General features: G+C 32.5%; 1 protein-coding gene, 1 long non-coding RNA gene and 1 pseudogene across 2 annotated transcripts; 2 read left to right on the top strand and 1 right to left on the bottom strand.

Annotated features, from left to right (window-relative positions):
• Nucleotides 1-6,371: 6,371 nt before the first annotated feature.
• On the top strand, nucleotides 6,372-8,134 carry LOC105774760 (heat shock protein 90-5, chloroplastic-like; annotated as a pseudogene).
• Nucleotides 8,135-14,909: 6,775 nt separating this feature from the next.
• Nucleotides 14,910-16,063, top strand: LOC105774556 (uncharacterized). Its single transcript, XR_001127414.2, has 2 exons — nucleotides 14,910-15,360; nucleotides 15,608-16,063. It is a non-coding gene; the product is annotated as an uncharacterized LOC105774556 (long non-coding RNA).
• A 795-nt stretch (nucleotides 16,064-16,858) lies between these two features.
• LOC105774555 (FCS-Like Zinc finger 17) lies at nucleotides 16,859-17,863 on the bottom strand. The gene is made up of 2 exons (XM_012597089.2): nucleotides 17,418-17,863; nucleotides 16,859-17,305 (listed from the first exon to the last, which is right to left on the bottom strand). The coding sequence occupies exons 1-2, from the start codon at nucleotides 17,735-17,737 to the stop codon at nucleotides 17,152-17,154; spliced, it is 474 nt and encodes a 157-aa protein (XP_012452543.1). The 5' UTR covers nucleotides 17,738-17,863; the 3' UTR covers nucleotides 16,859-17,151.
• Between the last annotated feature and the right edge of the window lie 860 nt (nucleotides 17,864-18,723).

Genomic DNA, 18,723 nt, shown 5'->3' with positions numbered 1-18,723 from the left:
CTCTTGTATTTGGTCCAATTATATGTATTTCCTAAACTTTTAACCCAGTATTTTATAATTTAATCTAACCTAATACATGTTTTTCTATTTTCCAAAATAAATATTATTAATTACTTAATTTAATTAGATAAATTAATTTTCTATTTAAATAAATTTATCAACTCAATTCTAATTTTGTTAAATTTATGACAACTTTACCATAAAAGAATCTATGATGAAATATATTTAATTTCCATATTCAATGAATTCACAATGATTAATTCATTAAATTCCATTTTGAACTTCAATTATTTAATTAAATAATAATTAAAAAAACTTCAATTAATTCTCAAGTCATTTCTATACTTAGTGAGAAAACACATTCATTTGAGAATGTGACCCATTTCTCTAACTTTATCATTTCCATCCATTTTTGTTTATTTAGTTCTACATACAATTCATTTTTGGTTTCAACGAGCTAGTGGATGGACTGGTTTGACATATGCAATTAGGACTCACATAAATTATAATTAAGTTATCGTTTTTAACCTATTAATTATAAACCTATTTAATCACAAAACTATTCCACTATAGTATCATAACTAAGATCTCCCTTATTATATATCATGTAACACCCCTCACTCGGCTGTCACTGGACATGAGTTACAGGGCACTACATTAGCTTCATAACTTTTACACATACACGTATAACTTTTAAGCAAGGACAATTATTCATAACTTAATCATTTCTAGAGGTGTTCACAACTTAATCAAACATTAATCGACTTTAGAAATAGTTTAAATACGTGCTTAGGGACCATTTAGTAAATTTCTAAAGAAAACAATGTAGGTATCAATACAAAATCGTAGGTATCGATATTTACATAAATGAGGTATCGATACTAACAAAAAATCAATACCATTTTACCATTCTGTTTTCTTTTTTCAATTTTTAACAAAAATGTTTGATTGATACTTAAACAAAGGTATTGGTATTTCTACCTCGAGTATCGATACTAAATGTGTATCGATACCAAATTAAGCTATTGTTTTCCTGCACATACATTACAACACAGAGGTATCAATACTTATGCCCCGAATATCGATACCTCTGTACAAAATGACAAAAACTCAGCAAAACAAATGACGCATTCATACTCAACTATAATTCCTTTCAACATGCATTATTATTCACCATACCAATCATATAATCATTCATAAATATAATTCCAAGCAATACCAAAACTCAAAAATCATAATAAACAAATAATAAAAATGATACCAAACAAATTCTAATCCACATTGCCTTTATTCAAGGGTCCATAATAATTATAAACCACCTACTCAAAAGCTCATTCCCTAGCTTGGGTCATTTCCTTGGCCGCACCACTCACACCGGAAATGCTAATTATCTACAAGGATTAAGTGAGGAGTGTGTGAGCTTATAGAAGCTCAGCGAATTATCAAGATTACCACAAGCATACAAAACATCATGTGATAAACAAGAACATACTACGACAAATTCTCATTCATATTTTCATTAAGTCAAAATATCATATTCATGTTTCATTATCTCACATGTTAAACTTATGTACTCACATGCAGAAACATACAACATATTTCTTACATAAATCAATTAATAATAATTTGGAAACTAGATATTGTAAAACATAAAAGTGGACTCTATCACCACACATTGGATACACGGATCTCCATCACACTAGTGACTCAAATAGTCTATCATGTCCTATAAGTGTAGCATTGAGCTAAACACTTTCCAACACACCAACATGTCCCAATGAATGGAGCTTAGCTTGACATTCCCTTATCTCTCCATCCTGTCACAAGACCTCTGTAACAGCCCGTTTTTAGTGAAATCAAAATAGTGGTTTCGAGACCACAAATTCGAGATCAAAAAATTTATTTTATTATTATTTTATTTCCTACAACATGATAGAAATACTGTATAAAAATTTCGTTAAGAAATTTTACCGTTTACATGTTCAATTTGATAAAAAGAACTAAATCGTGTAAAGTGAAAAAGTTGAGTTCTAATAGCTAAAGGTATTAAATAGCTATAGAACTTTAAAGTGGAGGCCCTTATATGGTAATTGGCCCAATAATAGTGATACTGGATGTACATGGCTTGGTATAAGTGTAATTACTAATGTTTTAATAGGTTAAATAGGTAATTGTGTAGTTAAGGTTATAATAATTAAAACCAAATTAAAATATCATTTGGTATCATCTTCCTCAACCGATTTTTAAGTAAAAAGAAACCATTTTTCATCCTTCACACTTGGCCAAACTTGTATGTGCAATTGGTATGTGATTTTTGTCCCGTTTTTAATGATTTCTACGTTTCCGGGATCATTGTAGCTTAATCTAGCTAGCCCAGGAACTCATTTGTAAAGTTGTTAAACTATTAGGGTTTCCCATTGATGATTATGCTTGAGTTTTGAAGTTTGATAGTATAAAATGAACGGTTTTTGTTAGATAAACAACTTTTGAAAATGAATTTTTAGCGGAATTGTCAAATAGGGACTAAATTGAAAAAAATAGAAATTATTATGTGGTAAAATTTGTAAATTTGTGAAGTAAATTTGTGAAATATATGGACTTCTATTAGTATTTTTATAATTCATCTAGACTTGGGTAGGGATAAAATTGAATGAATTTCATTTTCCGAGCTTAGGGACTAAATTGCAAAGAACCAAAAGTATAGGGGCAAATTGGTATTTTTTTAAAAGTGTGTTGGACTAAATTAAATATTAATTATATTTAATTGAGTTAAATTCATTCGTATATATCCTCTCAGACCTTGTACAGAGTTAGATCGAGGCAAAGAGAAAATCTCGATTTAGTCATCGTGGTAAGTTCGTGTAATTAAATTGAGTATTTATAGGTTTTAATTTAATTTTATGTATGTGATTTGTATAATTTCCATGTATAAATGCCGATCACATATCCGACGACGTACGACGATTACCGAGTCTGGTTTGAACCTTAGGAATTCGTAGGATACAAATGACATGTCATTAGGGTTACCAATTTCAGCACGTATGAGCTTACCAATACTCAGCTCGTATGAGCTTACTGTTATTCAGCTCGGAGGAGTTTATCGTTTACAGCTTGTAAAAGCATACCAACTTAGAGCTCGAATGAGCATACATGTACAAGAATTGACAGATTACAGTTCAGTACACCTCGTGTGTACTACCTGTGTATCCAACGATATTTTAAATGGTTCAACGGGCACAATTCTATTACGAAATTATGAGTTTGATACGAACTACTATAGTTATTTACATGAATTACATGGAAATAATGTTACATGATATATTGATATGTGAAATGTATGATACATGTATATGAAATTGGAATTATGGTTGAATTCATCCATGTGTATTGGATAATATATGTGCTTTACATGGCTAACATGTTGGTGAATACGTGTTTAGGCTTTTGGCCAAATTGAGTTGGGATATGCTATGTTAACTTACCTAAATTGTGATTAAATGGCAAGTTAAATTCTATGTTATAAGAACTTACTAAGCTTAAATGCTTACTCTGTGTTATTCATGTTTTATAGTAATTCGAAAGCTCGTTCGGGTTGGAAGCTTGATGGAGCTATATCACACTATCCATTGTCTCATTCGGTACTTTTGGTTGGTTATTTTCGGTTATAATGGCCTGTATAAGTTGTTTTGGCTAATGTTGGCCTATATGTATTTTGTTGAGATTAGCCACCTATTTGGCTTGTGTTTTGGCAAATTGTGGTTTGTGCATATTTGCCTTATATGGTTGATGTGTGGTTTGGTTTATGGTTGTATGGTGAAAGGTAAAATGTTAGTTAAATGTGCATTTTATACATGTGTTATGGAATGTGATGAATTGATCATGAATTGGTACATTGATATGTAAGGTATATATATATATATATATATATATATATATATATCTAAATATGATAGTATTTGAAATACATTTTGGCTCCAAATGGTATGTTTTGGTAGGCAAATGACTTGGTTTGAAATGATGCAAATTAGCTTGGTAAACTTTGGGTACAAATATGCATATAAGCTAGTTATACATTTGGATATATTGAATACATGAATAGACATGTTATAAACTATCATCTGAGGTGCCTAAAAGCATATTGATTGTATGTGAAGTTATTATATGTCTAAAGCTTGATTTTGGATGCCTAATTATGGCTTGTTTATATGCCTAATGTTGATTGTAGGTTGATACCAAATTGGGTGAGATATATGGCTTGTAAAATGGCATACTTCCGTCCACAAGGCAGAGACACGGGTGTGTGTCTTAGCCATGTGTGACACACGGCCGTGTGTCCCCTGTATCTTTTAAAGAGTGCAAGTCTGGCTGTTACACGGCCTTGCACACAGCCTAGCACAAGGGTGTGTGAGGCTACTTCGAAGGGTACACGGCTTAGCACACTAGCATGTGGCTTGGCCTTGTGACACAAGTCAGTGAGTTACATGGGAACGGACACAGACTGAGACACAGTCGTGTGTCCCTATTTTGAATGCTCACACAGCCGTGTGACCCCTGCAATTTAATCCCGATTTGTTTCTAATGCGTATTTTGGGCCTTGAGGGCTCATATAAGGGACAATATGTATGATTTTGATTGGTTTTTTGACATAAATGCTATATGATATGAAATGTTGCATTTTCTGTTTGTTTGATTTGTAAACTCCGGTAATGCTCCGTAACCTTGTTTTGATGACGGATTCAGGTTAGGGGTGTTACAACCTCAACGCTCAAATCAATGGCTTGACAACTATATCCAACGATTTCAAGAGATCACAAGGCCAAAATATCCACAATTGCATATATTTGTTATTTTTTAATGCACATAATCTTTGTTCATAATCATCAATTCAAATCACAAGTTGTACACAAAGCATGCTTATCGGATCCACATTTAATTGCACTTTAAGTGTCACAAATATGCTCATTAAGCCATCACATATCCGATCACATATTTGCACATTAAAATCAGATTATCACATATCACATACAAGTATTAACTTACATTACTTGTCATATTAGCATCATATTCCACAACTCAAAGTATAACATTACAACAAGGCAAAAAGTATTAGAAAGGCTTACACTCAGAACTTAGAATAGGGGTTTAGGTTATTCCTAAGCACTCATTTAACACTACGAATCGCGCATACCAGTAGCGATTCTGAACACTCACTGATCACGTTTTCGCTTATTTGCCGAAAGTTCAAACTAATTTTTCCTTACCTTTTGCCTTGCTCGAAGAGGGCTCCAACGGTTTTGAATCTTCACAAATGTTAACCAAACAACATACACGAACAATTAACAACCAATAACACACCTCAATCAACCAAAAACGTAGGTTTAAAACTAGCTCCTCTTAAAACTTAAATTTTCGACTAGCATAGCTGAAACATAAATATCTTAATCCACATTCATTCCTATTACTTAAAACCGATTCTAAACATTTAATTATTCAATAAAGAATGAATCTCAACCCTCAAAACACCTAAAACTCCTCAAACTTTTGGTTCCAAAAATTTTGACATCCATGGCTATATTTAATAGAAATTCAACATAACCTTTGAATCTTTTAACGAAAGTTTAAAACAAGTTTGGAAACCTTTTCGGGTTCATTTGTTTGCCTGTAGTTGATTCTTCAGAAATCATTTTCCTTCTTTAATCGTGTTTGTTTGACCTCCGGAATTCATTTTCTCGTCTTTCATTTTCAAAAACACAGGAAAATGTCCCCTTTTTTTTTACATAAAATGTCTTACAGATTTTATTTCTGTAAGACATTTTCCATTCCTTCACCCTCATCATAGAGTAGTCCTTCTTATTTCCTCTCCGTCCATCAACGTTAGCCTCTCCTCCTCATCTTGGGTGTGCTTCTTCTTCTTGGGTGTGCTTGTTATCAACAGGTTCTTGTTAATTTTTTTGTTGTTTTTGCTATTCATTTCTCTGCCTTTTTGCTCCTGTATGTTTTATATTGAAGGATCTTGTTTATTTGTTGCAAAGGTGTCAAGCAAAATGCTTCTGTATGAATAGGTTTTTGTCTTAGGTTTGTTAGATCTATCAGTGTCCCAGATTTGGGTTGGGGGTCTTACTTGCTATCCTGGTTCTCTTCAAATGGCAGATTTGTAATGCATGCTGGTTCTCACTCAAACCTTCTTCTTCTTTTTTTTGCTGAAGAATTTGTTTGGATTTTGCATCTGTTTGTTTAATCTGTTTGGATTTTGCATCTGTCTGTTGAAGAATCTTCTTCTTTTTCCCTAATCTATTTAATCGTGTCCCTAATTTAAACAATCTAATAGTTGGCTTTGTGATAATAGTTGACTGAATCCTGAAATTTTGCAAATGGGGGCTGTGATAATAGTTGATCCTCTGTTTGTAGGTTGTGTTATCAAGCTTTAACTTGTATTTGATCTTTACATTGTTTTTCAGTTTCCACGATACTTGAGCTTTGTGAAGGGTGTTGTGGACTCAGCTGATCTTCCCCTAAATGCTTCTCGTGAGATCCTTCAAGAGAGTCAAATTTTAAGATTAATTTTGTTTACATTTCTATAGTTATACCAACAAAAATTTTACATCCACAAGCATGCTCATTTATTGCCAAGTACAATTCTTATTTTCAGTTTAGGGGCTATGAGCAGTGCAGCTACCTATTTAATTACTACTGTTACTTGTGTTATTTACTATTCTATAGTTATTATGTGTTAGGTGAGAATCATGAGAAAGAGGCTTGTCAAGAAAACATTTGACATGATTCAAGAGATTTCTGAAAGTGAAAATAAGAAGGTATATGGCATGATGGGGATCATATGTTTTTTCATTATGTCTGACTTGAACTTTGTTGATTAACTTAGCTGATGATGAAAATTGATTACAGGATTACAAAAAATTCTGAGAGAACTTTGGTAGGTTTCTAAAGTTGGGCTGCATTGAAAACTCTGGTAATCACAAGCGTATAACTCCATTGCTTAGGTTTTACACATTAAAAAGTGAAGAGGAATTGACAATTTTGGATACCTATGTTGAAAATATGAGTAAGAATCAAAAGGCAATTTATTACTTAGCAACTGACAGCTTAAAAAGTGCCAAGACTACTCCATTCTTAGAGAAATTGGTTCAAAAAGACATTGAGGTATGTTTGTAGATTTGCATTGGATGTACAAGGTTCTAAATAAACTTGGCATTTGGTCTTTAGGCTGCCAAACATGAAATTTGTAGTCTTCAATCATGTGATTAAATTTGATAGATGTCATCTAATAGTGAATTGCCTAAATCATGTTTGGGCAGTGTTCTATTTGGAAATACCATGAAAGACTTAGCTTAAGAATAAAAAAGAGATAACATTTGTTGTTTCTTATAATGATAGGATGAAAGATACCTTTATATTCTTGTTTTTACTAAACCCTTGTTTATCTTTTTCCTGTAGTGGATATGGTCTCTTTGCTTTTGATGTTCCATGATAACTGATATAGCTTCTTGTTCTATAGGTTCTCTATTTAATAGAACCTGTTGATGAGGTTGCCATCCAAAATCTACAGACCTACAAAGAAAAGAAATTTGTTGATATTAGCAAGGAAGATTTAGAACTTGGTTGGTGTTTATGACTTCATCTTTTCATTTACTTATTTTTTCTCTTAATTTCTGATTGCTTTGGAGTGAATATGATGGAATTTGTCATCATACAGGTGATGAAGTTGAGGTAAAAGAGAGGGAAACTAAACAAGAATACAACCTTCTCTATGATTGGGTAAAGCAACAACTTGGAGACAAAGTGGCCAAAGTCCAAATTTCGAAGCGTCTATCGTCTTCACCTTGTGTGCTTATTTCTGGCAAGTTTGGATGGTCAGCCAACATGGAAAAGTAAGCAGTTTGCTTTTACTTCTCAATATGAATCATAGAAATATTTGAAACCTATTCTTCAACTAGTATTTTCAAATGCATAATGAAGGTTGATGAAAGCAAAAGCCCTTGGAGATACTGCAAGTTTGGAGTTCATGAGGGGAAGGAGGATACTAGAGATTAATCCAGATCATCCAATTATCAAGGACTTGAATGTAAGACCATGTTAGTTAAACTTGATATAAGATGATGTAGTTTGAGTGTGTAGTTACGTTAGGGAAAATGTCTTACTAATTTTATTTATAAATAAATCATTGCAATATATGTAAAAAAAATTAAAATATAAATTTATTAATATATGCAAAAACAGCTTTTTCAGAAAATATTTTCAAGAAATTTGTCAAACAACAGAAAATATTTTACACAAATTCATCCAAACACCAGAAAAGTAAATCATTTTCCAGAAATCATGTTCCAAAAAACATTTTACTGGCAAACAAACGAAACCTTAATCTCATCAATACAAGTTGAAGAATACATAAAAACAATAGTTTAATAATAAAAACCCGGATTCTGCCATTAAAGATCCAATTTTCGGCTAAAAACATGAAATTCTTTTTACAACGAATCAAAACTTGATTTAAGAAACTAGAATATATCTAAACTTAGTAAGGAAACATAACTTTACCTTAATAGAGAAGAAGAACAAACGAAAGATTAAATTTCAGAATATCATTTGGAAATCGAATGAGGAAATTAATAATGTCTTTGGGGGTTTTCTTAAAATTAGGAGAGGTTTCAGAATTTGGGAGATGAGAAAATCACAAATATTAGGTTTAATTAGAGAGCAAATAAGTGGACTTGGGGTTTAGGGAAATTTATTTTTGAATAACGTGAAAATGGGAGGGAAAGACATGAATGACTGAAATTTTGAAAGCTAGATTGCAAAAATTAGGGTATTTGCCCTTTTGGTCACTCCTAACTTTTCTCTTTTCCAAATAGGTCCTAAATCAATTAAAACTCATTTTCTCCAAATTAGACCTTAAAATTGAATTTTGTTTTCAGCTAAACAATAACATAAAAACTCGAATATGTAACTTTAATTCTTTAATTACTTAATTTAGACCCTAATTTTTGATATCTAACACAACTTCCAGTTTAGTAACCCGATTCTACTAACTCATAACTACTAGGTCGGGTTTTGAGATGGTCACATTCTCCCCCTCTAAAAAGAAATTTCGTTTCGAAATTTTCCTACTGACATGTCATTTGCTTAATCACAAAATATGTTATTTCTTCTTATGATGCTTTCGCCACGCAACTCTGATTCCAGTTCTCTTTAACTTTTTATGGTTTTTCTTGAAGATCTTATTCATTACCACAGACTGCCTTTCGGTAACTTTTCAAATAATTTACTCTATTCACTATGACACTCTTATTTAAAGAACTCGTAATCGTTGTTCCTAATTCAATTGTCTCTATTAAGATTCTCCACTTATTAGCTAAACCACTCAAAATGTACGAAGGCGTAGAACCTAAATCTACCAACAAGAATAAAAGAATTGATTAAAAGGCAAAAGTACCTACAATCTTGTTGACCAAATCCTAATCTTGCGGATTCTTAGCAGTATATATGCGAGTTGGTCCTCCGATCTCCACCTGAATAGCAACGGTATAAATAGTAACCCATTGCCCAACTTGTCTCTAATTACCACATCTACCTCTGTCACGACCTCTAACAGACATAGGTACAGATGCAGAACTCTGAGTCTGCGAGACCTCAACCCTATCCGAACAATCCCTTAACAAGTGTTCCTTAGAGCCACACTTGAAACACCCTCCTTTCAGTTTCCGGCACTCTCCAGGATGCCTACACTCACAATGTGCACAAAGCGGCCATCCAGAACTACCCAATGATCCACTAGAACTAACTACGACACTATTTTGCTAGCTAGACTGACTGGTTTGAAACTTGTGTCGTACACTACTATTAGAACCCTAAGTATTACACCTTGTCTTAGACGATCGTCTAGATGCACCAGAACTATCAAAAGTTCTATTCATCGATTTAATTACCACTGAGTGTGGCGACTCAGCCAAAGTTTCCTCAACAACTTTGTTTTTCTCAACCAACTCATCAAACAACTCTATATTTTGAGCTACCAGGTAAACTTGAATCTCACGATTAAGCCCAAAACGAAACCTCTTATACCGGTCCCTCTTAGTAAGAACCATTTCTAAATCGTATTGACCGAGTCGCACAAATTTCACCTCATGGTCAGCCACAGATAAACTTCCTTAAACCAGGTCTAGAAACTCCTGTTTACGGGCTTCCATGTACTGATCGCTCATAAACTTCCTTTTGAATGCTTCTAAGAAATAACCCCAAGTCAACCGACATGTAATAGTACCTCTCTTCACAATATTCCACCAACAATGAGTTTTACCGTCAAGTAGGGACACGATACAACCCAAACTCTCCTCATTAGTAAAAGACATCTGCTCGAGGATTCTATCAATACCCTAAAGCTAGTATTCTGCTACAATCAGGACGACTCCTTTCACTATAGTAAACTCTTTACTGCTCAACGCCCGCAGACATTCAAGTGAAAATCCTTGATTTGCAGGAGCAGGGTTGGCACTAGAAAACCTCTAAAATGCCTCAATTATGGCTTACATTAGTGGGCTAAAAACTTCATCAAGTATATTTCCTCTACGATGTGGCACAGGAGGTGTAAAGGATGTACCATCCTCTTGAGCGTTTGCATTCACTTTCACACGCCTATGAGTCATTTTGTATCTAATCTAATACACACAAATAAACCAAATGTGAAAGTGGCGGGGAAATGATCTAAGGCATGTTCCTAAAAGGAAAACATTTAAATAAAGGCAATGTGTTCCCAATCCTACCCCAAAACAAGCAATTTCACAATATTTCAAACAAAGACATTCAAGTCAAACAGTCTAAGTATTAAGAGAATCTAGGCACATGGGTTACTGGATACATGGGTTACATAACCTTAGTCCATACATCGACAACTTAGGTTCGAGTGCTAAAGAACCTAGGCTCTGATACCAATAAATGTAACACCCATCACTCGGCCCAGTCGCCGGACTCGAGTTATAGGACGCTACATCAACATCATAATTTTTACACATACACGCATAACTTTTAAGCAATGACAAATGATCATAACTTAATCATTTCTAGAGGTGTTCATGACTTAATCAAACATTAGTCGACTTTAGAAATAGTTTAAATACGAGTTTAAGGACCATTTACTAAATTTCCAAAGAAAATAATGTAGGTATCAATACAAAATTGCAGGTACCGATATTTACATAAGTGAGGTATCGATATTAACAAAAAAAATGATACCATTTTAGGATTCTGTTTTTTCTTTGAATTTTGAACCAAAACGTTTTATCGATACTTAAACAAAGGTATCAGTATTTCCACCCCGAGTATTGATACTCGTGAATAGGTATCGATACCAAATTAAGCTATTATTTTCCTGCACTTACATTCCAACACTAAGATATCGATATTTATGCCCCCGAATATCGATACCTCTGTACAAAATGACAAAAACTCAACAAAACAGAGGATACATTCATACTCAACTATAATTCCTTTCAACATGCATTATTTTCACCATACCAATCATCTAATCATTCATAAATATAATTCTAAGCAATACCAAAACTCTAAAATCATAATAAACAAATAATAATGATAACCAAACAAATTCTAACCCACATTGCCTTTATTCAAGGTTCCATAATAATTATAAAACCACCTACACAAAATTTTATTGCCTAGCTTGGATCACTTTCTTGGCCGCATTGCTCACACCGGAAATGCTAACTATCTGCAAGGATTTAGTGAGGAGTGTGTGAGCTTATAGAAGCTCAGTGAATGATCAGAATTACCATAAGCATACACTACGTCATGTGTTAAACATGAGCATACTACGATACATTCTCATTCATATTTTCATTAAGTCAAAATATCATATCCGTGCTTCATTGTCTCACATTTTAAGCTTAAGTACTCACATGCACATACATACAACATATTTCTTACTTCAATCAATTAATTATAATTTGACAACTTGAGATTACAAAACGTAAAAGTGGACTCTACCACCACATATTGGATACACGGATCTCCATTACAATAATGTCTCAAAGAGCTTATCATGTCCCACAGTGTATAATTAAGCTAAACACTTTCCAACGCACCAACATGTTCTAATGAATAGAGCTTAGCTCGACATTCCCTTATCTCTCCAACTTGTCCTAGAGCCTCAACGCCCAAATCACAAAGCACAAAGGTAAGTACTCACAATCCTATGGCATGCCAACTATATCCAATGGTTTCAAGAGATCATAAAGCCAAAATATCCACAAATACACATATTTAATTACTGTTTTAATTCATATAATCTCTGTTCATAATCATCAATTCATATAATGACTTGTACACAAAGCATGCTTATCAGATTCACATTTAATTGCAGTTTAAGAGTCACAACTATGCTCACTGAGCCATCACATATCCAACCACATTTTTGCATTAAAATCAGATTATTACATATCACACACAAGTATTCACTTACATTACATGTCATATTAGCATCATATTCCACAACTCAACATTCATTAAGCATAATATTACAAAAAGGAAAAAAAGTATTAGAAAGGCTTACACTTGAAACTTAGGATAGGGGTTTAGGCTATTCCTAAGTTCTTGTTTAACACTATGAATCATGCATAGCAGCAGCAACTCCAAACACTCACCGATCACGCTTTCGCTTATTTGATGAAAGTTTAAACTAGCTTTTCCTTGCCTCTTGCCTTGCTCGAAGAGGGCTCCAACGATTCCAAATCTTCACAAATGTTAACCAAACAACATAAACGAACAATCAACAACCAATAACACACCTCAAACAACCAAAAATGCAGGTTTAAAACTAGCTCCTCTTAGAACTTAAATTTTGGACTAGTATAGCCGAAACTTAAATATCTTAATCCACATTCATTCTTATTGTTTAAAACCGATTCTAAACATTTAATTATTCAATAAAGAACAAATCTCAACCCTCAAAACACCCAAAACTCCTTTTACTTATGGTTCCAAGAATTTTGACATCCATGGCTATTTTTAATAGAAATTCAACGTAACCTTCAATTCTTTTAACGAAAGTTTAAAACGAGTTTGGAAACCTTCTAATCTCATCAAAAAAATTTAAAAAAATACATAAAAACAAATCTTTTTGGGATAAATCCATTCTCCTAATATAATCCTAGTTTTTCTTATGGTAACCATTACATCTTTGTCCATGACAAGTCAATTACTATCAAATAGTGATCAAGTCATTTATCATGTAATGACCCAAGAATTCATTTATTGTGAATGATGCTACATACTGCAAATGAGAGCCATTGCAAGCATTAAAGTCAAGCTTAAAACTGTCTCTGCAACTCAAGTCTCAAGACTTACCAAAGTGGTGTCGATACCTCTCATAAATATAATTTTTTATAGACGTAATAAGGCTAAGTCTCAAGAATTGCAAGTCTTGAGACTTATAAGCTAAGTCTCTATACTTAGCCTTCCCGTGAGTTCTAAGGCTACTGACTTTTCTAGCCTTGATACTTGCAATGTTGGGAATCGAGACTCAACTACCAAAGTGCCTTGAAAACATTTTAAACACCTTAGAACAATTTGATATTAACTCAAAATTTTTTGGATAAATTGAAACATGTTTTTTGAGTACTCTGCAAGTATTTGAAAGTGCTTTGAAAATGTTTGTTTAGTAAATGACTTAGTTATTAAAAATTTATCTTAAATATTGTTTTATAAAACCTTAAGACATCTAAGTTAATACTCTCAATCTATAATGTTCTGGCTAGAGTCTTGATTAATTAACCATAGTTAATATCAAATGAGATATGTCTCCAATATTATTTTGAGTGGTAGATCCTCTATAAATCACTTATCCATCTTCATATGATTCATTTCATGCCAACGTCCTACCTTAAGCATCCATTATTGTGAACATGTATCGTTATGAATCAAAGCATAACCTTCCTCATATAAGGTGATCTATTATCTCAAGTCAAAGAACTAATCTACACGATAGTATGTGAGAACTTATTTCAAGACACTTAAGTGATTCTATCGAGTGGAGTTCTTACAGAGTCATGTTTGACGAACTTGTTTCCAAAACTAGCATCCATTATCATCAAATATCTCATATACTTCAAACATATGGAATTGGTTGCATGCATTCAATGCATGAATGCTTAACATATGTCAGTCTCTGATGCATTATCAATGCCCCTTCTTAGCAATACATTAACAAGGAACATTTTTAATAACATAGTTTTGATCCATAAGGATTCCATAATTGCAACTTGTTTGCAATTCCTTTTCAAGGTCATATTTATTCTATGAGCTTTGTCCTATTAGTACTTTGAACAACATGTAAATTATTTGTACTAACACAAAGAAAAACCTTGTTAATACTAGTCATTAGTAGTTGATTTTACTTTATTGCCTCATTTATTTCAAGTGCAATATAATTGCTATTAGGGCATATATTATATCACATGATAGAGCACTCATTTTGCAAAGTCCATGCTAGGGTCCAAGTTCCTCCTTATGTTGTCTCTCTCTCATCACTAAGGGAGAGATCCATCTAGCATATGAAGACTCTAGAGGTGAGCAAAAGTTCAATCAACTATTTAAACTGAACTGATTAAACCAAAAAATTAGTTTAATAGATTTTTTATTTATTCAATTTGAGAATTTTTGACGATTTATTTAGTAAATTTTCGGTTTTAAATTTTCAAACCCAATAAAACGATTAATTTTTTAATTAATAAACTTTAAACCTATATTCATATTAGGCCCAAATAAATACCCAATATCCAAATAACTAGCTGCCATAAAATTCAACCAACTTAATTTTAAATATAAATCTAATTATTTAAATACAAAATATCCAATTACCCAAATATAAAACTTATGATTTTTAAGATACTTTAAATGAAAAAATTTACAATGTAAACACTCAAGTTACATAATTCAATCTTTTTAATTACTCCCATTAAAATCTCAAATGAAAATTTAAGATGACAGTTTTCTTTTAACTTTTGATTTTCTTTTATTCTTTATTTTTTCCTTTTTCTTTCTTTCTTTTTCCTTTCTTTCCAATTTCCTCTTTTTATTCTCTATATTTCCTTTTTATTCTCCTTCTTCTTTTGACCCTAACCATCGTCGGTCGAAGAGTTCCACCGTCGGTGCTTCGACGGACACAAAACCACCACCAAACAATAGGTCTCCACAACCTTTATCCATTCTTTAGTTTATATTTTCTCAAAAAGCGGCCAAAGCTTACAAAACCCCAAGCAAAGGTTCGAAGTTGAAAACCCCGATCTGTCGACATCCACTGTTGGATCACCACAAGCCCGAGATATATTTTCCTTGGTACCTCCTCTACCTTCACTATTTGGATTGTTGAGTAGAGCTCCGATGCCCAAATAATCGAGAAGCCCTAAAAGATAGTTCTCCTCTTTATTTTTTTTTCTGTTTTTTATTTTTCTTTTATTTTTGCTTTGCTTCTTGCTCTCCATCTTTTGCTTAATCATTTTTCATTCTTCCTCTACTATAGACGCTTTTTTATTTTCAATTTGCTCTTTTCAGTTTGTGGTTTGATGGTTGTTGGTGTGTGTAGGGTGAGGATTGCTTATAATCTACGCTTTTCAGTTTTTCTCGAGTCGGTCGTGCTTCTCTTCTTCGAGCTTCGTCTTTCTTCCCAGAAAATCAGCTTCTTCTTGGAGGATTGCTGGCAAGGCTATGTATTTTAATGAAGTCGGAGATGGTGGCCACTCAATTCCGAGGGCTTATTAGGACCGTCCCTTACTGCCCTCAATGTTTTTCCATTGAATTCAATGGATGTTTGCAGCGAAGTGAAGGAATTGATGGATTTGGTAGCGAAGTAAGAATTGAAGGTGAGTGAAATCGACCCCAACGATGAACAACCATGAGATGGGTTCTTTCGGTTTTGGACTAAAATGATAATTTGTTATATAAATTTTTAGGGTTATATACCTCATTTAAATTAGAAGAAAAGTTTGGGGGACTAAAATGATAATTTTTAATGAATAACAATGACCTGAATTTTAATTTAGTTACGTTGAAAATCAAATTTTAAAAGAAAATTTCATGTCAGCTTTCTGTTTGTAATTTGTAATTTTAAGGGAATAATTAAAATGATCGGATTATATAATATTAATATTTAAATTATATTTTTATTTTAGGTATGAAAATTTTTATTAATTAAGTGATTGCTTATATAATTTAACCAAAATAAAATTTTCAATTCTTTACAATTTAACTGGATAGCATAATTTCCCGGAACAATAAGTTTTCTTTTTTTGGTGAAAAAACAATAGGTAATTTTGATCATTTATAAATTTGGCTTTTGCAATAACCGATTTTAAGAAACTGAAGAACCATAGAATTGAATTTATTAAAATGTCATGCAGCTAAGCCAAGTAACAATCCACATATGACAGTGATGACTCGTCAACCACTAAGAAAAATGCCAAGATAGCATTATCTGTAGCCATTTCATTATGCAACCATAGGATATATGTCAAAATCAAAGTAAATGGACTGTGCAGAAATGCAAAATATCTAGTGGGATATAGCCCCCATCAAACATCAATCAAACACTGCCCATTACGGCCTTTTAGTGGGATATTTTTTATGCAAAAAGACGGCCATTGATCTAGCTTTAATGCTTTATATCCAGTTATTTTTAGGAGATTTTTTTTAAGTTAATATAAATCTTTCTCATTTTCACACCATCTAATATATATATATTTAAATTAGACAATTATTCTCAGCATACATTTTTTATCTAAATTTATCATTAAATTTATCATTTTAAAGAACCAATGTAAGAAATATCACGTAAATAGAAACTTAAATTTATCCATACTTTTCTATAAATAAATAAAAAGTTTCCAGCTGGCATCACTTGTACTTTGGTTGCGTCTCAAAATTTGAAAAAGGAAAAGAAAAAAAAACACTCCTTATATATGATCAAATTTGTTCTTCGTTTTTATAGAAAAGGAGCCTCCTAATAACGAAACTCAAGTGCACCTTTTGCTGAAATCACTAACAATTAATCATCAATTTAATGATGAATAATGAGATTATTGCCCAATGGTTTTGGTTTTGATGAGGCGTTTTATTTCTCCGGCGGAGATCCTATTTGAGGAGACGGGTGTGTCGTCGGCCAGAGACGGCATTACAGTGCCTATAAGATGGTATCATTTGTTTAGAAGACAGTTCAAGTTCCCTCATTTCATCCAAAACAATTTGCCTGCCCCTGCACTCTATGCTGCAAAACCCTTGGTCACCCCTGCGTTCACATTTTTTCTATTACAATTAACTTAATCCATTTTATATTTACTCATTTGTTGTAAAGAGCAAGAAGATATACAATATGGCATTGGCATGGAAGTATTAGTTACCTGTACATGAAAACTTCTTTATCTAGGCTTAAGTTCTTGTTGCACAGATAACATGATTTGAGAAAGCAAGAATATTGATTAGGTTGCAACTCATGAGCACGATGAGGGTTAGTAGAGGTGGGAAGGGTAATTTTCAATGGAGGCTTAACGAGAGCAGCAGATTTTTTTCCCTGTGGGATTTGTGTAAGGATTCTCAGCCCAACAACAACTGTTGAGCTCTTACAAAAGTTTGCAGAAATGGGGTTGTTCTTCTTCTTGCCCTCTTCACCCTCACTATCTTCTTCTACCTGCTTGAAACGCCTCCTAACTTTCATAATCATTTATATAAGTGGAGAGCTTGAGAGACAAGGAAGATGATCGGAGAATTTAAGGCAATGGATATAGATTTCTGAAGTGAAGGAGTGATGGATATTTAAGAGCACTCCTTTTACCATCTTAGAGTGAATAAAATATCATTTCGTTGATAAAAAGTGTAATGGTCCTATTTTCTTTCAAAATATTGGAGAAATTGAAAGATTTCTAAGGCTTGTTGAAGTGTATTTGGCCCACCAAGAATAAGACCGCTTGGAGTTTCTCTTCTTTTTTAACACTCTCTTTTGCCAACGCATGAGAAACGTGTTAAAAAAAAAGTTTAAAATGTGTGATTAGTCGTATAGTTTTTATAAATTTAAATTTTAGTCTCTATATTTTTATTTTTATAAATTTAACTTCTTTACTTTTCAGATTTTAAATTTTAGGTTCAATTATTATTTTTGTTCAAATTATTTTGTTAAATTTAAGTTTCATTATAATGCCATTATTTTAGTCACACCGCTTTTAAGTCAATATTTTATTTATTTCAAAATGTTATACCAACAAATTTAACAAAAAATTTAACAATATTAACAATTAAACCTAAATTTTAAATTTTAAAAATAAAGGAACTAAATTCATAAAAATATATTTATAAAACTAAATTCCAAATTTATGAAGAGTAATAGAACATGCATATTTTAACCTAAAATAAATAATGTAATTTCTTTTCTTTTTGTTCGTTGTCATTTGTTCTTTAATCTTTTAGTAATTAATCTCTTTTTTATTTGGCTTGCGGCATCTTCTCTAAGGGCCCTAAAATTAATTTTTTTACTAAGGTACTTTTATAATTAATAAAATTTTAAATTAGGAATTGTCGAAACCATTTTTTTAAAAACAAAAATTAGTGTCGACTTAAAAAAAATGAAAATGGAAAAATTGGAGTCGTCACCGATCTTTTATTGAGGTGTGATCGGATCACCTTAAAAATGATTTTGGTCTACGAGTTTTAAGA

Source organism: Gossypium raimondii, chromosome 6 (assembly GCF_025698545.1).
Source record: "Gossypium raimondii isolate GPD5lz chromosome 6, ASM2569854v1, whole genome shotgun sequence".
NCBI lineage: Eukaryota > Viridiplantae > Streptophyta > Magnoliopsida > Malvales > Malvaceae > Gossypium > Gossypium raimondii.
Note: the sequence above shows the minus strand (reverse complement) of the source record. Positions and strands in the feature narration are given on the sequence as shown.